Raw genomic sequence first — 26432 nt, 5'->3', positions numbered from 1 at the left:
TGAAATCCTATTTATTATTTTCTAATTAATAATTATGTAAAAATATTTATTAAAGTAAAAGAAAGATGCTTACATGTATGCTTACATGTATTTTCCAAGTTATAACACTTAACATAAATGTTCCTTTTCTCTACAAAAATGCAATTTATTGTTGGATATTTAATTTTTTTTTGTAAAAAAGAAAGCCCATGGGCTGGCCCTAACCCATAGGGCTTTAGGACTTTTTAGCCCTGGGGGCTTTTTTAATAAAGGGCTTTTTTGACCCTAGGGGCTTTTTTGGCCCAACCCACATGGGCTAGGGCTAAGACCTATTATAAGGGTCTATTTGACAGGTCTACTTAGTACCATAAATTACATTTCCAACTCATTGTATCTCATGTATCTACATTTTTTTCTCAATTTAATTAAATCATCACATATCTCAATTCACACTCTTTTATTATAGTTTCACATCTTCTTAAACATGTCAAAATTACTACTTAGGTACTTTTGACTTAATTTTTATTTATATTAAATTATATATTTTATATAAATATTGAATGGCTTATGCATATTACACATGTGAGGAAATTGAAAAATCTAATATTTGATATGTAAAAATCTAGAAAATGGTATTTTAGATGTGATATAATTTTAAAAATAACGAGACTCGATTATTTTAATATTAAAAGGTTTTAATATAAATAGTTGTGTAAGGAGATTATTTTAAAACATACCATCTTTCTAGAAACCATTTTTCTAGAATTCTTTAACTTCTTTGAGTTCACATTTCTTGTTCATCTGTTTGAAGATTGGAGATCATTTGAGTGATCATCGCGACGAGATCTTTAAGTCTAATCGATCAATTTTTCAAATAGAGTAAGTTGATTTTCTACTCCTTTCTTTAGTTTTGTTTTCCTTGCATGTTAGCTCTATTTGTTTTGCATGTGAAGTTTAAGTCTTCTATAAGACTTTGTATTGATCAATGGTCTTAATGGTGTATCTTGATCGTAATTTTGTAATTAGTAGGAGCATATAGAAATTCATGTACATTGGAGTTGTTTTAGGCTTTCTAGAGCAGTTTAGTTTTCTGTCAGGTAAGAATAACTAATTGCTTTATTGTGTGTTAAGAAGTATTAATTTATGTTTGATTGAATATGTTATCATTTGAGATGATTATTTAGTAATAATTGTGTTTGATGAGAAGTTTGATGATTGATGAAAGTTATTGTGAATGATTGTGAATTGGTGTTACTTGAGCTTTGAGTGTTGTTCTTTTGGACTACTAGGAGGTACAAATTTGTTATAGAGTTGATAATAGTAAAAAGAGAATGTTGTTGGACTAGTTTTTGGTCTAAATTGAGGTTTTGGTAGGTGAATTTCTAAAAGAGTGATTTTGGAACTAATATTGATATTGGTGAACTGTTTTTAGATCATTTTAAACTTGTCTAGAACTTCAAATAACCACTAATATGATGTTGAGTAGGTAAGTAGTCATTGATTTGGGTTATTTTTGGTGAATTTTTAGGAATTTTAATAGATGAAAATCTAAATGAGTTTGTGGTAAAAGTGAAGGTTTGGGGTATGTTATTGAGTCAATTTTAACCTGTGTAGACCTTTAGTTTGCTAAATTCTAGTTTATAATGTATAGAATTGGTTATAGGTGTTTTGAGTGGTTGGATTGATCTAGTAAATCTTGTTTCTGACCAAATGAGCAAAGTGATACTCAATTTCATCCATAAATATGTTTTTACATCAATCTTAGTGTCAGAGGAGTCAACTCGGTCATTTGAATAGGTTCAAGTTGTATCTAAATTATCACATGTTGCTAGCATTTGGTATGGCGCTAAGCGACCTTATGTAATATTTAGTACTGTCAAAACAGAGAGTCATTGGGTTCTAGGATGTTGAGTGTCATTTTTGGCTTTAAGTGCCACTTTTAGCGTCGGGTTAGGCAATGAGCACTGGATCGACTTGCTGGGTGAGTAGTGTGTTATTGGACACAAGAATGCTAGCGTTGAGCACCCATAAATGCAGTATTAGTTTGTGTTTTCTTTTCTCATATTTTTTGTTCGGTTTTGAGTTGTTTTAGTACTTTAAAACTTATTTATAAATATATTGAATTACATTATGGTTTATGTATGAGATTATGTATGTTGTCAAGTATGATTTAAAAAGAGTTTTAAGAAAAAATTCTTGATAATTGTTTCCGATAGCCAATCTTAAAAATTATTTTTATAGTTCTTATTTTTAGATAAACTAATATTTACTATTAGAGAAAATATAATTCATAAATTCATATCTTATTAAGATTGTGTTTTTGTGATATTTTTTTAAGACTTGTTGAGGAGATATTTGATCTGTAGTCGATGGTTTGGGTCATGCATACATAAATTAATTGCTGGAAGAAGGTTATGAGAAGATTGAGAGTGAAATATGGAAGAGGGGGTGAATGGTATTAAGATAAGGAGGCATGGAAGATATAGAGATAAAAGGGATAAGGACAAAGGTTTGGGTAATGTAAGCCATGACTAAGATTATTATTGGCATATATGGATAAGAACAAAGTAAGGCCACTCAACCTCACCATGGATTGCTGCACAATCATACACATCTCCAGATTCCACCCTCCTTTTTTTTTTTATTTCTTTATAATTTCAATCTCATTTGTTGCAATGTTATCTTCATAATTCTTAAAGTTAGTATAATTAAATCTCTCTGATACTGATGTTGCACTACTTTTGTCGACATCATAGTTTATTGTATCAACACGGAAGAACGTGGGCACTGTTCCACATCGACAAATTTGAAAGGGTATGCTGTCATTGTCAAATCGCTTCATTCCATCGCTTTTTTTTTTTTTTTTATTACCATTATTGTCATTCACATTTGAGACCAGACGAAAACCATAATCAAATAAATTATTTCAACGGCTAATTGGTTTTATAATTATAAAATCCAATATTTTGCATTTTATATAATCTCAAATATTGTAAATATATGTTATGGATTAAAAATGAGCAGAAGAAAATAATTTGAGTAAATTAAAAAGATAATGGAAGGTGCCGTTTACGTAAATCTAGGTAAAGCATATGATCGATTGGTCTGAGGATCAGTTTGTTTCAAATTCAGGATTACCAATCGAAAGCTGAAACGAAACCAGCGTGTGTCTGAAACAGCATGCCACGTGGGCAGGTTTCTGTGCAGTTATCGTTGCTACCTGCTCATACAGTTGCAGTTTCATGAAAGGGTTTCTGAATGTTTTCTCACGTTTTTGCCCTCAATATGATTGTGTTTTACGAATTAACCCTCATCAGACATTGACAACAGAGAGAGATTTTTTTTTTCTGTAAATTTATAATGAGTTAAATATTAAAAACTCTCTTTTTCTAAATTTTGATGCTTTTTTTTTTGTTTTTAAATTTCATGTTAACATTTAAATTATTTATATCTTTTTACGAGTTTTTATTTTATTGTCAGTTGAAAAATATCATCATAATTAAAATAAAAATATTATATTCATTATTTTAAAATTTAAAGACTAAAATTATTAAACTGGACAAATTTTAATTTTTTTTATCACATTAAAATTCAAAAACTAAAAATATATTTCACTTATTTATAATTATCTAATGTTTTGAGCTGCATTTTTCCTTTGAATATTTACATAATATTTCCTGAAATATTAATTATATACAAAATAAAGTCATTTTAGTGAAATTAACCTTTGATGAATGTGTATCGAATATCTGGTGAGAGTAGAATTTGGTTATATCGAAAGAGTGGAGTGTAAAATGAGAAGTTGAGAAGATAAAAGTGAATTATGTTTTATGTAGACAGCTTTGACCGTTGGTAGCACACTTGTATGTGAAGTCTCATTAACTTAAATTATGTTTACTTATGAATTTTGTTGTATGCAGACATAAACATCATAAAAATGAGGATAAGATTGAAATTCATTCACATGCATGCCACCTTTTGTTGTGTGATGGTTCACTTAGACACGGAATTTGTCTTAAGTCAATGTTTTTCATGTTTTGTTAATGAATTAATCTAACCCTAATCCAACTTTAAAATTTAAAGGTCAAGTTAAATTTTAATTATTATTATAATAATATCAAATTATCACCATAAAAGTAAAATTAATTTATAACATGTAAACGAGAGAGTGAATTTCATCTTACAACTACTTCATAAGATTGTTTTGTTATTGTATAGTATGATATCTAGGTCGAACGGTTAGCCTTCAAGACCAATCGGTCTATCCACTGCAACAACGTTGATTAACTAGACCAAACCAGGTTAAATGATCTTGGATCACAATTGGACCAACATTTAATTTATTGGGCCAGTAGTTTAGCGGACAACAGAGGATAAAATAATCAAAGATATATGATTAAAGGTATTAATAAAGCTATTTATGAGCAACGAATTTTAAGGTAAATCTATTTAAGGTAAGTGTGTTTATATTAGATTTAATCATTTAGAACATCCCTCTTTTTGTAGGGTTTTCTCAATTAGGTCCTCATATTGTAAAACCTCTCAATTAAATCACTGAATGTGAAAAATTGGATCAATTAAGGGTTTGTTGTTAACTTGGGTGGATGGCGTTAAAAAATGTTGTGCGTGATAGGGTGGCATTACTGATGTGGCAGTGTATGGTCAACTCAGTTGGATTTGTTTGATTTACAAATTAAAATTTATTGAAATAAGATGATATAAAACACAATGTTAAAATAAAATACAATTACTAAATGAAAACGCATTGTCTTCTTCCTTGGGTGTCCTCTTCCTACTAGGGTTTTGGAAGTTACAGGGTTTTGGAAGTTACAGTGATTTCACACAGATCATTCAAAAGTATTTTATCTTTTTTGTCAATCAGTTACAAACAACCAATGCTTCATTTCAACATAAGGGGTTTATATATTCCAGATTCTTCAAATCTTAAATAATAAATCCTCTTATGTTGGGTAATCCGGTTATCTTGGAAAGTCCATTTCAAAGAAATGAGAAGCTCAACTAGATAGAGAAAATTAGAATTACAGGACCCCCAAGCTAAAAATAATACACCTTTCAAGATCAACGATAATTTATTCTAGATTCCAAAGCAAATACTTGAAAATGGTAAAGCATGCCTTTGATCACCATCTCCTCAGTAGAAACACCTAGGAGGCCAAGAAGTGGAATTTGGGGACAAGCGTTCAAGAAATTAGGAATAAAGTACACACATCTCTTGTCCCATTACACATTTTTAATACTTAACTAAGAAATTAGGAAGAAAGTATAGGAATTTACTCTTCCCAATTCCCCTGAACCGTTGCCATAGTGTGATCGATCAATGTTCAATCTCTTATTCAATTCCAAACCCTAACCTTATCAATTGCATTGCCCTCTTTTTTTCCCCTTCAGTGGCCAATGTCTCTCTCGTTGCAGAGTGGTACCTCCTCTACAACCGCTACTACCGCAAGCCCAAGCTCTACCCTACGTTGCGTCCTTCGATGGCCCAATCGCCGTCATCCGTTGTGGGGTTGTGCGTTTTGGGGGATGTTGAAGTTTTGCTAGGCTTGGATGATGTTGTGGTGCTTGTTGTGGAGGAGGATGGCCTACATAGGCTCAAGGAGGGAGTTCTGCGTGGACCGCTGCATAAGATGGTGGTTTCACGCGAGACTATTAACAAAAGCGAATCTGGGAGTAACGACAATGGAGAAGGTGTTGAAAGTGTGTGGAGACGAAGATTAGGTTTAATTATTTTATCTTTTTATTAGAAGTCGTAGTATAAATTAGGTTTAATTATTTAAAACTTGAAATAAAAGAAATTACACCTAAGATGAACATGTGCCACATCATTAGAATTTGCTTCGTCAGCATGCCACGATTTATTAAATTTAACTCCATCAGCTGAATTTAACAACAAGGTTTTAATTGACTCAATTTTACAAAAACAGGGACCTAATTAAAATAAAAAAAAAAATACAAGGACCTAATTGAGAAAATCTTGTAGAAATAGGGATATTCTAAATGATTAAACCTTTATATTATTAGGCTTGTAATAACTTATAAATACAGGACCGAGACTATTAAATATTCAATCGTGAGTCAAGGCTCATCAAATCGGTCCTAACTTGAGTGTCAGAGTGCTTTCTACAAGTACATTTCTTTTACTGGTGGAGGAGAACGAACGGTGAAAGCTAAAGAAACACAAACGGCCATAATTGAAGGACGAGTGAACGACCTAGACGGTAGGAAAACAAGCTACATAAACGTATGAAACGGCAAAAACACGTCCGTAAAATTAATCTCTCAATCTCACACATCTATACTGAAACAATTATTAAATAAAATTCTAAGAACAAGTTTAAATTTAGACTGTAGTTAAGTTATATTATTGGAGATCTAGCATATTTTAAGGAATTTCTAATAAAATATTATTTTACTTGGAAACATTTAACCTCTGTTATTTCCTGGTTTATTTCTTTAGTATCTTATTGTACATAATTAGTTTATAGATTAAATGCTTAAATATATCCTTACAGATAGAAAACACTTTTGATTTGTTTTGAAGATGAGTAAAATAACTATATAACCAAAGCACCTGATATTTATGATCTTACATATTTTAAATATTTTAAATATTAATTTTATCCCAGTACTTATTACCTGTCAATTTTTACTTGCATTGTCTTTTAATTAGCTTAAATAAAATTTTAACTTCTATAAACCATATTTTATAATTTTCTTAAAACTTAATATATTATTTTCCTTTTTATTTTAATTTCTGCTATAGAATACAAACCTGTTTCGAATATGCGTATTCATACATCAAAATAAAAATAATAAAAATTAAATGGCTGAAAACAAAAGGAAAATGAAATATTATTAATTGCATAGACATAAACACACATAATTAATGAAAAATAAATCTATCTAAATTATAGCTTACATAATGAAAGACAGGAAAGAAAGACAGAAAAAAAAAATGCAACAAGTGATTTAATAAAAAAGAGTTTAATAAGTATTTATTATAGATATAAAAACTTTTATATTATTAACACACAATGATAATTGTTAATATAATTCTTAATAATTAATAAATAATATAAAACTAAGTATGCAAAACTGCTACCGTGATTTATCCCTTCAATTTGCATAGCAAGTTGCAATCTTGGGTGAAGGTATAAGGGTGGGAAATTAGAAAGTCCAAACACAGCACAGTTTATAATTTGTTCAAAGCCCTCTCAACAACCAAGTTGCAACCTAACCACATAAGATTGTGCTTTTTGTGGCAATTTAGAAAATTCAGACAAAGTCCATGTCTCTTTTAAATTCACATACACCCTTCTCCAAATCTCTCTTATTATCACATTCCATTGGCGGCATTAGCATTAGGATTCCTGTTGGACCCCAAAACAGACACAAACTGCATATTTCCAGCTTCTTTTTCCTCTCATTCCAAAAAGTTTAACCAAAGCCACAAACAGCAGCAACAACCAACTTCCACAGAAGAAAAGCAAAACCATAATCACAATAGCAAAACAGTTCTCATAGCAGTGTCACAGTGTGACTTTGTTTGTGTGTTAATGCATCACCACCACCACAAGCCCGACCTTCACATCGGAGAAGAGAACTCACACCTCTCTTCTGAGGATGCTACTTTAATTCCTCTTCCCCAAAACCAAAAGCAATTGCAAACCCATTTCTCGATTCAGGTTTCACCCTCCTCTCCCCATCCACCGCCACCAAACTCACCAAACACTCCCTGTCACCATGACCGCTTCTCCAATAACCCATCTGAAATTTCGCCCCGCAAGAGAATACCCGTCATGGCCCTCCCTTGCTGTCTCTTTCCAACACCCTTTGGCGCAAAGTTTCCAACTTCCAAGCTTCTCCCTCGCTTCCGTTTCCTCATGTTCCTCCCCCTTCCTTCCCTCTACTTTTTCTTTTCAAACCCTAGCCCTTTGGATTTCTTCTCCGTCATCGCTTGCTCAGCAGCACTGTTGATTTCCCTCAATCTGGCACTGTTGCTCTTCACTCGATTGTTCCCCGCCAAATTTTCATCATCGTCTTCTTCTTCCTCCTCCTCTTCTACTCACCCTGTGGTGTGGTCCATTGGGTCGAACCCTAAGCAAGTGAAGAGCACAAGTTGGGGATGTTGGGTGCAAGTTTACAGCAATGGGGATGTGTACGAGGGAGAATTCCAGAAGGGAAAGTGTTGGGGAAGTGGGGTTTATCACTATCACATGAGTGGGAGGTATGAGGGGGATTGGGTTGATGGGAAGTATGATGGGTATGGTGTGGAGACCTGGGCAAGGGGGAGCAGGTATAGAGGGCAGTATAGGGAAGGTTTGAGGCATGGAATGGGGATCTATAGGTTCTATAGTGGTGATGTGTACGGTGGTGAGTGGTCTAAAGGGCAGTGTCATGGGTTTGGAGTCCACACTTGCTATGATGGGAGCCGCTATGTTGGGGGGTTCAAATGGGGTGTCAAACATGGACACGGACAATACCATTTCAGGTTTGTTTTTGCTTTTCAATTTACAATTAGTACAGATGCTTTAGTTACTGTGGTTCAAAATGTCATTCAGTTTAGCCCTTCACGATACTAGGAATAGATTAGCTTTCTGTATGGATAATATTTCTCAGTAAGTCTTCATAGGAGAAGAAAATAAATAAGTTTACGCCTGGGTTGATTTATATAATCCCTCTCATTTCATTTTCTGTGAGAGCTAAATTTTAATACGTCAAATACTAATTTTAACATTTAAGATGAAAAGTTTACCCAAAAAATATGTAAACAGTGTTTTTACAGAGTGAGGACCTATACTTGCTTTGTCCGTTATAGAGGTAAATGAAGTCCAGGATGAATATAATTTCTAGAACTAAAGTAGGGTTTTAGTTCTATTGAAATTTTATATAATGTGTTCAGGTTTAGTGTTCTCGATGTTCAATGCAATGTGACTTTGGTTATCTTGTTGGAACTTGTTGAACATTTCCAAAACCATGATTTGTTGGGGAACTTCTATCTTCATCTGATTCAAGCCTATTTTATTTTCTTTTGATGAAAACATCGGCATTTCCATAGCCAACGTTTAGAAATATGTTCATTTGGCCAGAAAAACATTACTGGATCCAATATCTCAATGCTTCATTTATGACTTTTTAAATTTACCCATATTACGTGTGGAGATATTTACCTCTTCATTATGATTCTAGGCCCCTTTTCTATATAAAGTTTCAGTTGCAACAATGACCATTCAAATTGTCAACAGCCTGTATTACACACAAGTTTTTGATTTATGAGGTTTCACATTCCCTATCTTATATTTTACAGATTTACAGGTATATTGATTTGGATTTACTGTGCTTAACGGGTTGGAACTCATAATGCCAAAGTTTTGTTGCTCTGGCTAACATGAACTATTACTGTGAAGCCAAATGGGTTGGTCTAGTTTCTTAGTAACCACAATTCAACAATTTAATCAAGTATTGATTATTAAAGCACAACCTGTTTGTAAGCATGTGTGGTAGATCAAAGTTTTTTGGGCCACTTTTCTTGTAGACAATTTCCCTCTTATTGATGATCTCCCTGGAGATTATGAATTTGCTACCTGTCCTTACTGATGTCAATTAGTCAAGTATATTATGTCTCAACCAATTTTACGTGTAATATACACATCCTGTTATAAGATACTTGAGAAATGATATGGAATACTGGCTCTGTTACTCTGTAACAGTGTAATTGCATTTGAAATATTTCTCAGCTACTATATCATTATATAAGAATATTATAACTCTGATTCTGTCTAACTTCTTTAACCTTGCAACATTAATAATTGAAACTCACTATTGAATTTGATCCATGTTTCCAGATTGTATAATTTTCCTGTTCTTAACCACTTCTCATTTTTTAACATGAATCAAAGAACAATCTCATTGGAAGGTGGTACAAGGCTGTGATTGTTATTAATGGAATCTTTAGTTCATTGCATATATTGAATGCATCACAATAGAACAATTGTGATGGGAAGGCTTGAAAATTTGTCTTTACACTCTCATTTTATGTATACTACAGAAATGGAGACAAATACGCTGGCGAATATTTTGCCGACAAGATGCATGGTTTTGGAGTGTATCAATTTCAGAATGGTCATCGGTATGAGGGGGCATGGCATGAAGGAAGAAGACAAGGACTGGGAATGTACACTTTCCGAAATGGGGAAACACAGTGTGGCCACTGGCAGAATGGGATTCTTGATGATCCTAAAAGACAGAATAGTCCTACTGGGTCTCCATGTGATGTGGACCATGCCAAGGTTTCCAGTGCAGTACAGGTAATGTTATATTTTGCACTTAGGATGGATTGACATGTTTATAGTAACTTGTACCAAGAACACTGTAGAATGGAAAGGATAGGGTATAAGGGGTGAGGGTAGTTATTCTCTTATTAGGAAAAGGGTAGAACTAAAAACAATGATATAAATGTAATTAACCTCCTTTCTAATGCGTAAGCATAAACACAATGTGATGACAATTTCTAATATTGTACTCTCCAAAGGAGTAGAGTGTTCTTCTTTGAAGCTTCATCTTCTTCTATTCTCTTAGTCAAGAAAAGAGTGGCCTTGGTCGGATGGTTTTCTCATCACAATGTATGAAAAATTACATGCTTTTAAGTTACTAAAAGAAAAAGTAAACATTGAATGATTATTTTTGTATTTTCAATGCAATAAATATTATATTTTTGGCTCTATGCTCACATTAGGAAACCTGTGTAACCTCATCCTGTTTTTCTTGCCATAATATAGTTGCTTTCATTGTTTCTTCGTGGTTGTTATTGTGAAGGATAATCAAATAACAAAATCAGGAAGAAACCAGAATTTTCCCTAACTTCATCATCAACTTGGTGGTCCTTAAACCACCGTATTTACTTCTCTCTTGTTCTTTCCAGGATGCACATTCTGCTGCTGAGAAAGCTTACAGCATGGTAAAGGTAGATGACGGGATGAATAAAGTAGTGGCAGCAGCTAATAAAGCAGCCAACGCAGCCAGAGTTGCAGCTGTAAAAGCAGTGCAAAATAGGATGCACCACAACAACAGTAATGATGATAAATGATAATAATCGTTTCCTCAATGTAGTGATGATAGAAAGCTTCATTGTCATCCTCCATCATAGGATTGCATACACACCATTATTAGATATGAGAAAGCAAAGGAAGGAGAATCATAAACATGTGGAAAATAATGAGATCTTCTCTCAAACTTAAGTACTAAGTTCTGTACATGTTCTTCCCCTCCCCACTGGAGAGGTGTTTCCATTTCTTATATCGTGCTTGGAACCACTTTCGGTAATTGAACTCAATGGCAGATTGTGGAGCAAGCAGGGTCCTCACTTTTGGTGTCTGTTATGTGTATAATAGAAGAAAATTAGATTACAGAGTTTGGATGTGCAAGGCAGAAGTGCCAAAAACATGTAGCGTAGGATTTGCATGCTGGGTTCTTGCCATAAACACGATAGTGTGTATCTATCCATGTGGGTGCATTTAAAAGTTGCCCACCAACTAGTGCTGTATGTGTTTGGTGAAGAGTTAAAGCTTTAGAAAGCTGAATTTCCTTATCATGCATCAAACAACTATGTATAATTTGATATCTTAAAATAGAGAAAAAGCTATTGAAGGTGAAGCTCTATTAAATGAAAGAATGGTATCTTGTAGTACGATGGCGACATCGCAGCAATTTTCTACAGAAATGGATGCCAGTGGTGTCAAACAGCCAGGTTTTTGTTCAGTACAATGTTATTAAGGGAAAATGTTAGAAACACATTATTAAAACTCTTTTATCTTATTTTTATATCGAAATTAGTTTTTATAGATATGTTTAAGTTTAGCTCAAGTTGCAAGAAAATTGTTATTTTTATCTTCAAAAATTAAATAAAAATGGTCTCTACTTCATGATTATATAACATCTTGAGTTACCAAACAAATCAAGTGAATATAATGTCACAAGATGAGAAGGAAGTAAAACAATGGATATGAATATGGTAGAAGAGAATAATCTTTAGTGATTGTGACACATCAAGATAAACTATTTGATGATTGATTATGTTGAAAATTGAACACTTAATTAAAGTTTTAAGTTTATCATAAAAATATTTTTAACTGATTTTTTCTTCAATTTTTTATTTTTTGAATATTTAAAATTTTATATAATTTTATTGCATATCTGTTAATTAAATTTTTACATTAATTTAATAATATAGTTATCTTATTTTATCATCTTATTTTTTAATATTTATATTTTTTAATATTTATATTTTTTAATATTTATATGATAAAAAGATAAGATTTTATAATTAATATAAAACAATCATAAAATTATAATTACTATGACTAGATTCATTCTTCATAAAAAGGTTAATACATAAAATTATAGCCTAGGATATTAAAGTTAGCTTATTTCTCAGCTTGTAAAAATGACATGTGGAAAGGAGGGATAAATGTCTCAATTAAAAGCATCGAACACTTTATAGAAAATTCCAAAGCGCAGCTTCATTTTTCTCATTCTTTCTACAATTTCTTTTTTCTCTCTTTACAAATTCTCACATTTTTCTTATTCTTCTTATAAACAATTAGACAGTGCCTGAGTTTTCCTGGTGACAAGGGTTTCTCTTTTCACGATCAAGTTACTGTTTTGAAACTGGTAAATTAAATTCCTCTGTCCTTTGAAGTTTCTACATTTTCTGTTACATGCAAGCACGGTTCAGCTTGTATGTGTACATCAATTATTCCTCTGGGTCTAATTCTTAGTTTTGGGGTGGACGGATGGTGTTTTCTCACCATCTAAAGATTTGTATGCGGTGTTTGTACGTGTGGGGTAGCCAAATTCTGTAAGGGGTCTTCATTTGATTTCGGCCTAAGAGATAAGGGAAGCTAGCTAATTTAATTACTTGGTTTTGATGTATGAAAATGTTTTTTAATGATGTTGCATGAATGTGAAATTTAATAGTTTGGTATTTGATGTTGTTGGTATGAAATATTGATGATGTGTTCATGATGATTGCATTTATGTATGATTTTGGTACATTGGCCGAGTGAAATTGAAAGGAAACATGGTAGTAAAAATGAGGGATTTGTATTTGGTTTGAGTTTGGCCTATATAGGAAATTTGGGTAAGTTATTTAGAGTCTTGTGAGAATCCTTAAGACACTAAGAAATATACCAAAACTAGTAAACCTAGTCCTCAGTTATTGAGTTCATGATTATGTAGACTTGATCATCGAATCTGTGAATGAAACTCTTTTTAATTATGTTAGAAAGATTTAGGTACTCTTAATTAATGTATAAGAATGTATGAGATAAGTTTGGAGGATTAGAAGTTGAGTGAGTGTAGTGAGGTTGGTAAGAATAGGCGTTGATCATAATTTTGCAGTCATTCTACATAATTATGCAGTTTTATTGTAGGTCTTTTATTGACCTATCGGCCTGTTCGGCCTAAGCCAATAGTGCTCGGCCTAAGGCATAGGTGTTCGGTTTGAGCCATATGTATTCAGTCTAAGATTCAAGTTTCGGTGTAATTTTAGTGTTTGGCCTTAAAACTGTGTTTAGCTCATGCTTGAGCCTTATTCTTTGAATGATCGTTCGGTCATGTTCATATTGAGAAGGACCTTCTATTCGGTCATGTTCAAGGATGGTGGTTGTATACTGTTCGGTGTGACTCTACTAGGATACGTTCGGTTTTAAAGAATTATTGTTGGGTGTTATTCTGAGTATTGATTTTAATTAATTAAATGTATTATGTATGAGAAAGCATATTGGTATGGAAGTATGGGATGATAATTGTGATAAGGATGATAAAGAGAATTCCAAGGAGGAATGTCTCGGTGGATGGTGATTGATGTAGTAAAAGTATGAAAATGGGGAACTTAGTACGTCGTTCATCCTGACATTCTAATGGTCACCTAGTATCATGTAGAGAATGATGATCGCATGTGGTGAGAATAGTAGGAGGCCTGGTCGCGTAATAGCTTGGGTTTCCAGCTAACAGACTAAACTCATGTGATAGCTTGGGGTTCCAACTACAATGAGGGTTGAAGGGCTAACCTTGTGTGTCAGCTTGGGTTTCCAGTTATGGTAATTATGATGATTTTCCAAATTACCTCCCACGAGTGCACGAATGACAATAAGTTAAATTGTTCATACTTGTCCAGACAGTCGGTGTAAAGTGGTCGGCTATAACAAGATTGTATGATTTCTATATATGTATGAGTGTATTTCATGTTTATCTGATTTGTATGTTAGCATAGTTAATTAAATTACACTAGCTTACCCTTATTTCCTGTCTTGTCATGTTGTCCGTTTAGTCGTCCTTATCACTGCAATGATCACCCTGTGAGCGTGAGCAAAGTGTGCTGAAGGTGCTATGGAGCATGCGTTGGAAGGAGATGACCGTTTTTGTTAGAGTAAGACTGTTCAGTCTTGTAATTACTTTTGTACTAGTGTAGGACAGTTTAGTTTGGTTTAATATATTGTTTGTATAACCGTTCAGTTTGTTCTTAGGTATTTTATTTAGATTAATAGTATTTTGTAAAGTTTTTAATTTATGGTTATTTTAGGATAATAGTAAATTAATTTTATTCCCTGTTCTGTTTTATTGTAAATGTAAGAAAACAACATCTGTAGATCACCAAATACTCTTACTCATCCTTAGAAAACAACATCTGAATTGGTTTATAGAAGATCATAACTCACAAACCACCAACACATGATTAAGAAAGCCCTTCTCGTGCACCTTTCACTGTTAAGAAACATGTCCACTATCATTTGTTGCGCTACTCTGATCCTCATACTTTCCTACTCATATGTTTACTGAAAAGGGTAATAATCCCTTCATGTCAGTTGAAACAAGAAAACAACTACACTTGGGAAATCTCCTTCAAGACTTATATAATCTTGCAACATCCTGAGAACTCTTATCTTTCATGATAACCTTGTCATTCCATTTTCTCAGCATTGCTTCCATTGCTTGGAAAACATAAGTCCTAAAAACCACTCTTACTTGAGCCAATACTTACACTATAATTGTTCTAGTTGCCCTATACTTCGTTTCCAAAATTTATCGAATTTAATTACACTGATTCCAATTCACTATTGTTCTAACATCTCCTCCACATGTCTCTTTTATTTCACGCATTTTGTTAGCAAAAATTTAAAGATGAAGTTTTGATGATGTACAGAATTGCACAACACAAGATCCAAAAAGACTATCTGAAGATCCATTATCATTAAAAAGCTTTTGTAATAATCATATTTGATGTATTATTGAGTAGAGATGTAATAGGGTTTGACTCATGTACTCTATATGTAATTAATCATTGTTCAGAATAAAAAACAAGTTTTTTAATCGATTAAAACTTGGTTTAATCGATTAAAACGAGGTTGGCACAGCAAACCCAAATGGCTCTTGAATAATCGATTATTTCCTGGTTTAATCGACTAGTTAATCGATTAAAATTAAGAATAATCGATTAATACTAGCCGTTAGTGGTTTCTAATTTGAAAAACTAGCCGTTGTACTCATTTTAATCGATTAACACTAATATTAATCGACTAAATGCGTTAAAATGACCAGTTTCGAGAAATGGAAGAGCTCTGGATTGAGTCTATAAATTTGGCTCAGTGTTTCTACCAAAATCAACTCTTCCCTTGTGCTTTAAACATCTGAAATCATTGAGAACATTGTGTTATTGCTGAAGCTAAAGAAACTCTTGTCTGCAAAGCTGTGAAGTGCTACTACGGTGACAGAGGAATAACTTGTTCATCCTTGGTGCGTCTGAGGAAGTGCTTGGAAGAGAATCATCCTTCGTGAAGTATTCGAAGGAGGTGCTCATCCTTTGTGAAGACTCAAAGGAGGTGTAAGTTCATCTCTTGTGGTTTCAAGAGAGGTGGTATTCTAAACTCTTACAAGTTAATTTTCTGCGTGATTATTAATTGTAATTGTTTTGTGTTTAGTGAAAGAGGTTTATCTTATTTTTGAGATAAGCGACTGGACGTAGGATCTTTGTGATCTGAACCAGGATAAAATCATTTGTGCAATTTTTCTTTCTTTCTTACTTTATTTATTTCAGTTTAATTATCCGCTTAATAAGTGAATTTGAAAAAAATACTAAAAGACACAAAAAAGTCATATAACCAATTCACCCCCTCTTGATTTGATTTGTTATTCCACGCTAATAATTTCGTTGCAACGATTCCAACACATTTAACAAAAACTATCTAATTAGGAACTATTGACATTGATTCTACTTCATATTTCAATGAAATAATAAATCTCATCACTCCAAGATAGAAATCTTAATATCTATTTTAGAACATACAAAGAAACCCTTCCATAACCAAAATTTTATCTTCTCCTTTCACTTGCCTTTGTTAAACTTTTCTCAAAGAACAAATTTTAAATAAAATTTAATGTAACACATAAATTTAAATAAATTTAATTTATATTTTACGTTAAATTTTATTTGAAAATTTAACTGATAATTGCTTCAATAAATTTAATTTATATTTTGAAAATAATGATTCAATTTTTCTAAAATTTTACACATATTAATCTATTATAATAGGTATATAATTAATTTTTACACAGCACCATTTTATATTTAATATCACCTACTCTTTTTCAAGTGTCCCATTTTGAAATATTTTTGTTTGTATTTCATGTTCGTTTTTAAAACTAATTATTTTAGCATATTCCCATCACTTATTTATTCTTTAATATATATATATATATATATATATATATATATATATATATATATATAGTGATATTGAAATAAAAATAGTAGATAGAATTTCTCAGAAATATTTTATTATGGTAAATAAATCACTGTATTTACTAATTTGTTAAAAATAACTTTAAAAGACATGTGAAAGATTGGAGAAAGTAGACGTGCACACAACACACTGATATATGTTTCTTTATAATAGCTTTTCAAGTTTTTCACCAAAACTCATTTTTTCTTTAATATTATTGTATTAAGGTTATAATTAATAAAAAAGATTAAATATGTATATTTTAAATTTTTAACTAAAATTATTTTTTATTCAAAACTTTTATATATTTTATTCTCAAATTTTAAAAATTAAATAAATATAATTTGTTTAATTTATTTAGGTAAAAAAAATTATGTATAAAAAATATTTTAAATTGAATTATTTGGTCGTTTAACAACATAAAAATAAGTTAACGTAATTAAATTAATATGATCATATTTATTATTTGTAGAGTTTGAAAAGTAAAATGTACAAAAATTTTAATTGAAAAAAAGTGTTAAAATTTAAAAATTAAAATAATATTTAAAAAATACAAAAATATCATTTTTAGTACAAACTTTAATTTTAAAAAACAAATTATTAATTAAAAAAAGTCCGTCCATTTTATTATTACAGTTACTTTAAATAGTGTTTTAAAATAATTTAATTTGGGTAAAGAGTAACTTGTAATTTAAATTTTTAATTTTTAAGATATTTTCTAATAAAGACACGATATATTAATTAGGATGCATAATACAATACGTGTTGCTAACATGTTATCAATTATTAATTTTCCAACCTACTTTATCTCGTTCATTAAAATTATTAAAAAATTTAAAATATATTAAAACTATACTATATTTAATGTCTCTCGTAGATTTCAATCAATATAATATGTTTTTAAATGTTTTTATAATTTAATAAATTTCTACATAACAGAATATGCTGTAAAACTTGTTAATTACAATACTTGGTATAATAAAATTAAACTAAATTTCATTATGTTTTGTATGAATTGATTCATATTCTTTTAATCTTAAAAGATTATTTAATTACTTTTCGCGTACAAGTTCGTTAACATTTTTAACGTATAACATACGGTGTATTTGTCTTATTTAAATGTAACATTTAAGATGTTATCAAATAAAAACATGCGATTTTTTTATAGTTTAATTAGAAAATACTTTATATATATATATATATATATATATATATATATATATATATATATATATATATATATATATATATATATATAAAAGAAGATAATCACAATATCCTAAACATAAATAATTTCTGGTGCACCAGAAACGAGAAAATTTGTAGCAGAAAAAAAATATTTATTCATTTATATTAGTATTATATGTATCTAAATATATAAATATACTCACCTTTATATGATATTCGTTAAATGCAACATATTTATTGAATTGAATAAATATAATGATGATATATAATTTATAAAAACATTTTAAGTAGGAAACTTTAAATATATGTTAATAATATATAGGTTTAAACCATTTAGTTGTCCAGGTTTTTCCATTTTGATCCCGTCTTATTCGAATATCCAATTGAGTCCTTATAAGTACTAATTTCAATCAATTAAGCCTCTGTCGTTAAATTTAGTTAGCACAGCTGGAAGGATGACCTGTTAATTTTTGTAAACATGGCCTATTTAGGGGATGACCTATTAATTTCTGTAAACATGACCTATTTAGAGTTGAAACCTAGCATGATTGATTGACATGCTTACAGAAATTAACAGGTCATCCTTCCAACTGTGCAAAAAAGTTAACCTGTTAACTAAATTAAACGCAGGGGCTTAATTGATTGAAATTAGCACTTATAGGGACTCAATTGAAAATTCGAATAAGACAGGGATCAAAATGGGAAAACCTCTCAAAAATAGGAACAACTAAATGGTTTAAACATAATATATATTATTTTTTTTATTATTTTAAATTTAACCAAATATTATAAAGAATCATCTTGATGTCATTAGAAATTAGAGAGCTAAATAAATTATACATTTATTTGAGAAATCGAAAATTGACCCGATAATGAAGAGATAAAACTATAAGAAATGCAATTAAGAACAAAAGAAATTGTTGAAGTGGGAATAATTAAAAGAGAACTGAAAACATGTACAATAATTGAAACAGCTAATTAAATACTCACAAAGACCGATTAATAATAATAATAATTATTATTATTATTATTATTGTAAATTAATTTGACTTGCATTAATGTCTGGATTCCTCCTTAATCTCAGAAAAATAAATACTGTGAATTAATTAATGATAATTAATAGTAATTACGTTGGAAGAGGAAGAGGAGTGGTATATAGGAATGGGGTTGCTTAGCTCAAAGTGACAATTAGGACTGTGTTGTGTTGTAGGTAATCAAAAACCCTAGCCTTTATTCTTTTCATCTTAGACCATGTTTGGTTAAGTTCAATCGTCCCAAGAGAAAGACGAAGAAGAAGAAGAAGAGAATTAGGGATAGGGCAGGGATTAGGGATGTATAAAGAACGAGGAGGTGTTTCCGTCACTGTTTCTGCTTCCAAATCGGAGGATCGGAAGCGAATCAACGACGTTCTCGACAAGCACCTCGAACGATCCTCGCCCTCCACTTCTCGCCCCATCAACGCCACCTCCAAAAATTCCAACCTCCAAGGTACCTTTTCCTCTTTCACCCCTTCCAATTTGCTTCACCACATTCTTCTCTTTAGACAAATGAGGCCACTGCACGGAAACTCAATCAATGCCTAAAAGTAATGACCTAACATCATAATATTAATATTCCTTTCTAATTTCATCTGCATTGGGTGCAGCGGAGGAATCTGAGACAGAGAGTGAAGAGTCCGATGTTAGCGGTTCGGATGGAGATGACACCTCTTGGATCTCTTGGTTCTGCAATCTTAGGGGAAACGAGTTCTTTTGCGAGGTCGATGATGATTACATCCAGGATGACTTCAACCTCTGTGGATTGAGCAGTCAAGTGCCCTACTATGATTATGCCCTTGATTTGATTCTCGATGTCGAATCATCCCACGGTTAGTTTTTCGTTACTCGTCCCTGCTCTCAGAGTTATTGTCCTTTCAGGTTAATTCGAATTACTATGATTAAGGCTTTAAAGCATGGTTCGCAACGGTGGTTTCTTCATCAATGTTAAGATATTTTGGGGTTCCTCTCATCTCAATGCAATTTCCGACAATATCAATCAAGAATTGCGACAGAAAATTTACTGCAACTTAAAAGTATTATTCAGCAATCTCTTATTTACCTTTTTTTGGTAGTGGTTACACGGTTTGGTTGGAATGTGTAGGTGACATGTTCACGGAGGAACAGAACGAGTTGATTGAATCAGCGGCGGAAATGCTTTACGGTTTGATTCATGCCAGATATGTGTTGACCAGCAAAGGAATGACTGCCATGGTAAGATTTATTGTTTGGTTTTCACCCTTTTCGTTGTCATCCAGGGGATTAGCTTGTTCAGTGAAGTTGGTTCTTTTGCAGCTTGACAAATACAAGAACTATGATTTTGGTAGATGTCCGAGAGTTTACTGCTCTGGACAGCCCTGCCTCCCAGTTGGTCAATCAGACATTCCTAGGGCGAGTACTGTAAAAATATACTGCCCTAGGTGCGAAGATCTTTACTATCCTCGCTCCAAGTATCAAGGCAGTATCCTTATATATTATCTATTATTGAACCTTTTTTGTGGGGGACTTTAGCTGAAAATTGTATCTTTATTCTCTTGTGCCTCTAATTTCATCCTTGCAGAGTTTAATTCTTGAGTCTGACCATATAAGCAGTTTGTTTGCAAGGATGTGTCCTTTTTGGTTTTGTTTTATTTGGAAATTCACTCTTTACAATCCAATATTTGTTTTGCTCATTCGAAATAAAAAATAATTGCATTTGTGGAGCAGAAATTATTTTCTCAATATGATTTAGAATATATTAGAATTTCTGGACACGCTGTGCAATTCTTTTTCGTTTTTCGGAAAGTATTTTTCAATGTCCTTTTAGTCCGTACTATACTGGTCCCTTATGGAATGAGAGAAAGTTATATTCAGGTAACAAGTTTGTTTAACTGTTATGAGAACTGGGGGTTTTAGACATTCCAGTACCTTCTGATATGATGTCTGATGTCTAGTAAATGGCCGGTCATAAATGATAGCCTTGCCAATTTTCTTGTTTGACAAATTATATCTGCTACTGTACTTCTAGTGCTGTATGCCTCAAGCATTAGGACTGTTTCTGAATACTTTGGTGGGCACCACTTATGTTTAGAAATTGTTGCAGGAAGTTAACTTCTGAATTGTTAAGTCTTTGGAAGATCAATTTTCTTTGATCTCTTGAAGTTAAGAAGGATCATTCGGATTTTTCAGTTTACTTTTAAACTGCCTGACAATACATTGTTTGTTTGTTCCTCTTGCATTTTTTTTTTTTTTTGCAAAACTTTCATATTTAAAATTTTGATGTGTATATGAAGTTTTGGTATGATTGTATGACACTATATAATTGCAGTTCAAATTTTACTGCCAAATTTTCTTTAAGTCTGTCTAGACATTGATGGAGCTTATTTTGGAACAACATTTCCTCACCTTTTCTTGATGACATATGGACAACTGAAGCCACAGAAACCGTCACAAGGCTATGTTCCAAGAGTTTTTGGGTTCAAAGTCCACAAGCCATAAAGCTGATACTGAAACTTTCACTAAAGTAAGAATCTGCCCATGTCCCATTTAACTCTTCCTCCTTTTGATTCTCATTGCTGCACCCGGCGGATCATAAGCTTTCTGAACCAGTACAATCTAGGCATCTGTTTTAGGAGCGTGTTGTAAAGAAATATGCAGACATGTGAAGCAAGTGCTTAGTTTCAGCTACCGATTCAATGAGCAAGTACGTAGGTACTTGATGATACTTTTTTAATGGCCTACAAATTGTATTCTTGCTATTAACTTAAAATTGTCTATGGTTATGTCTCGGATTAGAACTACCCTACTACTTTTATGTCGTTTACCTCATTTCTGTAGTCTTGGAATTTGTGGATATGATCCCAATGGATTCATACATTATACTGGTTTTAAAGTTTCCTTGCTTGAATGTTAAACTCGCCTATACAATTCCAACATTAATGTTGATTATGTGGAAAATATGAATGCACAATATGACCGATCTCAAGTAGTGTACTGTATTCTGAATATATATGATTACTGACTTGTGCAACCTCTAATTATTTGCATACACTTACTGTTGAAAAATTAGCTATTATCTATTTCTTCAATTATCATTTAGTTGAATCCCCCAATTCAGTTCCCTCAACGTGCTACACTGCAGACCGAGACCCCATAATCACAGTTTTGGCGGCTTTACCTGTTTGGTTCTCGATATTGTTGTTCTGTTCGTAACAGTAGCTGATCAAACTAAGTACTCTTTTATCGGTTCTATTACTTGTCCCTAAGACAGTTCATTCTCAATTTGGTTAAGCTGGCTATGAGTTGGTTGTTTGTGATGACAGTTTTCAGAATGAATAGTTGTAAATACCCAAGGAACTATTTGAAAAATGGTAGGCTCTAAAAGTTAGTTTTAGTTGTTCTATTTAGTGATCGTAAAATGTAAAAGCGATTACAAATCCTTTAAATTTAGTTCTATTGACAACCTTCCATGGGTGAGTAGTTTTGACTTGTTAATCTTTAAGGGTGGGCGTTTACACCACCTTCCATACGTAATTAACGTCCTTGATCTTTAAAATACCCCTTTTTTAAGCTCTTTTACTCAAGGACAGAAAGTGTGGAAATACAATTTCTTTATTATTTTCTCGCAATCATCATTTGGCTGCCAACAGGGAGTAAATACGTCTCGTTTTCTTCTAAATTTTTGCATTGGTTTTGACTGGGTTAACTTGCTACGAACAGATTCATTTCGTTGGTTGGATTTTTTGTCTTCTTTGCTGTCGTGGGTAAGAATTTATTGCATAGCTTTAAAAAGGAAGTCGTATCATAACCTTCTGTAAATCTTTAAAAATAACGTATAATGTCTCTAAATTTAATTACAAATCGCCATTGCAATGTGTATTACCTACTACTTAAAGAAGTCAACATTCACTACTCTCAAAAACCTATAAACGCCTAATCATTTAGCTTACTTTGTACCCTCCCACGCGTCAATGGCATCCACGTCATTGTCTGCAGCTGGATTCATCTCATAATGGATGAAAAATAATTAATACCACAAGGAATTAACATTCGATATTAGGTAAACAATATAAAACTATTTTCTCAGCTTCAATTACGCGGGGAGACCGAACAGAATAGAATACCAAATTAATATTTGACGTAACCGCCGTAAGATTACCATTCTATCATCAAAGTAACGAAACTATATTTTGGTAACTTGATTAACTCCCTTAAAGTAACGAAAATTGGCTTCTTGATGAACTAAAAATAACGTATAAGCAATGAAAATATAATTTAAAAACTACAGGAAAATTATTCGAATTACATATATTTTAGATTATAAATATATATTTCAGTTCTTCTACTTATATTTCTAAAAATATAATAACGAAAACACTCTAGAAATATATCCAAAACGATAAACGTGTTCATTGAACGCCTATTCGCTAAATCACATACGCAGGTCAGATTACCAGCCCACGCATATCAATGAATTCGATCACTCTAATTCTAAATTTTAGAATCTTAAGATAATATTTTGCATAATTAAAGACTTGGCAAACAATTAAAATCGTTAATGACCATATAAAAATCTTCAACCAAACACAAAAACATTAAGAATTCAAGTCGCGTTCGATCGGTTCATTCATTTAATTAATTCAAACATTCGTCAAAGTAAACTTCGGAAGATAACATCCAAGGATCCATCCTCTCCAATTCAGTCCAGACCACTTGCTACATTACTAAAACAAAAATACTAAGAACACTAGTCCAAAGACATTTCAATTTACAAACCTAAAAGCTTCCAATATTGAGCCTCTTAAACAGTCAGAACATCATTTTCAATGCTGGATCTCCTGCACTATATGATTAGTATAGACCTAAAACTTTTAGGAGTAAAGCGTTTGTGGGTAAGTAAAAATTCACCCCAATAAGAATGGAAAGAAACAACAAAAATCTGAAAAAGAAACTACAATATTGGGCATTTAAATTCAGAGATTAGAATTGCAAACAATAAAAAAGAAACTATAAGAAAATTACTGACATAGAGTCCAAAACAACTGAAATCATAAGAATTAAGAATTAAAAGAGTTTACTTTGAGTACAATCAATGCAGTACTGTGAACACAAACTAAGAACTTCACGCAAGTCTAATTGATATAGACTTAACAAAAAGCTTAACTCTCAGTCTGCTCTCTCAACCTCCTGATGGTGCTCCGTACAGTCACGGCACTTGCGGTGCTGCGAAAACAATGAGAAAAATAAGGTCTCTGGTTTAGAAAATAAAACATTTAAGTAGAGAGAAAAAAGAGCATTACTTCAAAGTGTAAGCACCCCCTGCTTTCACTTTACCACAGTCCTTACATCCCCATATTCCTACGGCTTTTCTCTTCACAGCATACTGCCACACAAATTAGAACATCAATATTCAAATATTTGAAAAGCTAACGAAAACGACTGAAGAACTTGCTGGACAATATGATCTAAACACATACAAGAAATCAAGGTTTAGCTACCTTTCCGCAAAATTCACAGAAGAACTTGCTGTGTTGACTAACTTCCATCTTCTTAATCTGCTTCCGCAGACTGGCACCATAACGGGTACCTGATCAAACAAATCAGGAAAATTTCTCATCAATTAATGAAAGCAAAATAAACATGTTACTGTTACAGTATTCTCGACAACCTAAATTCGCATAACAATTTCCATTGACTCCAAAACCAAAGGGTTTTAGCAAGTAATCGTCACGTTATAAACTACATCATCCAGTAATCATTCTTCTCAAAGCTAAATAAGATTTAAGACAGTGAGCCATAAAATTAAGACTCTACCAACAATGTAATCGCATAAAAAATTATAAGATTCGGGTGACAATGAAGCAATAACCCATACCGTATTTTCCAACAATGCCCGCCTTCTTTGTTCTCTTAGTCTGCCAAAACAAAATGTGAAGTTTTAACATAAAACGACGCACAGTAAATAGAAGAGAAAAAACGTAAGATGCTTGAGAATGGAAAAAGAGAGGAGAGGGTACCATGTTTTCTGGATCGAACGCACTGCAGAGAGGTTTGGGACGGTGAACGAATAAAAGAAGCAAGGCAGAAACCCTAATTATCTTTCGCAAAATTTATAGAAAACCATATTGGGTTCGGGTCGGGTAGAGATCCGGTTTTATTCATTTTTATTGAAGTTTGGTTTGAATTACTACATTTTGTTTTATATTTTTTAAAAATATTATATAATTAATTAATGAATAAAAACAGATTAGACTGGGAGTTATTTTTACCGAAAAATACCTATTAGATTTAACTAATAATTCAATACTTATGTATAGGTGTCAATAAATAAAGTACATAGACATGTTTCCTTAATGTTAATTTAAGAAATAACTATAGTTTTTAAAAGTAAAAAAAAATGTCGAAAACATATTATTTGCTTAAATTAAAATATAAACAATATAAATTTATTTTGAAATATTAGAAAGTATGTTATAATTCTTATTTAAAAATTAAAAATAATATTATTGTCTTCGGTTTTTATTTGAAATTTCTGAGTGAAAATATATTGGATTTAATATTAGAATTTTAAGATCAGATATGTATGTTTTTCATAGTCCATACATATATTAAATGTCTTTATATTTTTAAAAGAATAATTTAATTTTTGTGCAACCTAAAGGATTTATTAAGTGGTTCTCAAGTAATAAGAATGAAAATTACAAAATAAAAAATAATGAAAAACAAAGTAAAATTATAACATATTTTATAATATTTCAAAATATATTTAATAATGCGTATATTTTAATTTAAGTAAATAATATTTTTCCAACATTTTTTACTTTTTCAAAAATACAGGTATTTCTCAGAGACGAGACACATGTTTATATTTTATTTAGGTTTAATCATTCTGATAGTTACTATTTTCGGTGACTTTTTTCAATTAGGTCTCTCATTTTTTCTTTTTCTCAATTGGGTCCCTATTTTTGAAAAATTGAAACAATTAGATCACTGTCGTTAGTTCCGCACTAACACCGTTAAAAGAGTGACACGTGTCAGCTCGTGATTTTTTTGAATTTTTTAAATATAATTTTAATTATTTTTATTTTTATTTTTAATTTATTTATTTATTTATTTTTTAAAATTGCCACGTGTCAAGTTGACATTGAGCCACGTGGCAATAACAATGTCATATGGCACTGATAGTGCCACGTGTCACTATCAGACCATGTGTCATTAGATTTGTCTCAATTTGGTCTCTATATTTTTAATTTGTTTCAATTTGGTCCCTGTATTCTTATTTTGTCTTAATTTAGTCCTATTTTTTAAAAAAACTAAACAATTTTGTTTCTCTCCAAGTTCAAACAAAATTTTATTTGTATATAAATCTTTACAAAGAAAATTATACAAATTAATTTTTTTATTTACAAACTAACATATGACACATTTTTATTTATATAGTAGTAAAGAAATC

At 31.7% G+C, this 26432-nt stretch overlaps 3 protein-coding genes across 3 annotated transcripts; 2 read left to right on the top strand and 1 right to left on the bottom strand.

Moving 5' to 3' along the window:
- Positions 1-7243: 7243 nt before the first annotated feature.
- Positions 7244-11686, top strand: LOC106768843 (MORN repeat-containing protein 1). The gene is made up of 3 exons (XM_014654201.2): positions 7244-8491; positions 10049-10307; positions 10922-11686. The coding sequence occupies exons 1-3, from the start codon at positions 7557-7559 to the stop codon at positions 11084-11086; spliced, it is 1359 nt and encodes a 452-aa protein (XP_014509687.1). The 5' UTR covers positions 7244-7556; the 3' UTR covers positions 11087-11686.
- Positions 11687-19146: 7460 nt separating this feature from the next.
- On the top strand, positions 19147-21959 carry LOC106769384 (putative casein kinase II subunit beta-4). Its single transcript, XM_014654990.2, has 5 exons — positions 19147-19454; positions 19612-19833; positions 20106-20215; positions 20297-20462; positions 21348-21959. The coding sequence occupies exons 1-5, from the start codon at positions 19298-19300 to the stop codon at positions 21476-21478; spliced, it is 786 nt and encodes a 261-aa protein (XP_014510476.1). The 5' UTR covers positions 19147-19297; the 3' UTR covers positions 21479-21959.
- Positions 21960-23917: 1958 nt separating this feature from the next.
- Positions 23918-25109, bottom strand: LOC106767370 (60S ribosomal protein L37a). The gene is made up of 5 exons (XM_014652249.2): positions 24997-25109; positions 24855-24894; positions 24478-24566; positions 24280-24362; positions 23918-24202 (listed from the first exon to the last, which is right to left on the bottom strand). The coding sequence occupies exons 1-5, from the start codon at positions 24997-24999 to the stop codon at positions 24139-24141; spliced, it is 279 nt and encodes a 92-aa protein (XP_014507735.1). The 5' UTR covers positions 25000-25109; the 3' UTR covers positions 23918-24138.
- Positions 25110-26432: the final 1323 nt, after the last annotated feature.

Source organism: Vigna radiata, chromosome 7 (genome assembly GCF_000741045.1).
Source record: "Vigna radiata var. radiata cultivar VC1973A chromosome 7, Vradiata_ver6, whole genome shotgun sequence".
Lineage (NCBI taxonomy): Eukaryota > Viridiplantae > Streptophyta > Magnoliopsida > Fabales > Fabaceae > Vigna > Vigna radiata.
This window is presented reverse-complemented; position numbering and strand designations above follow the sequence as displayed.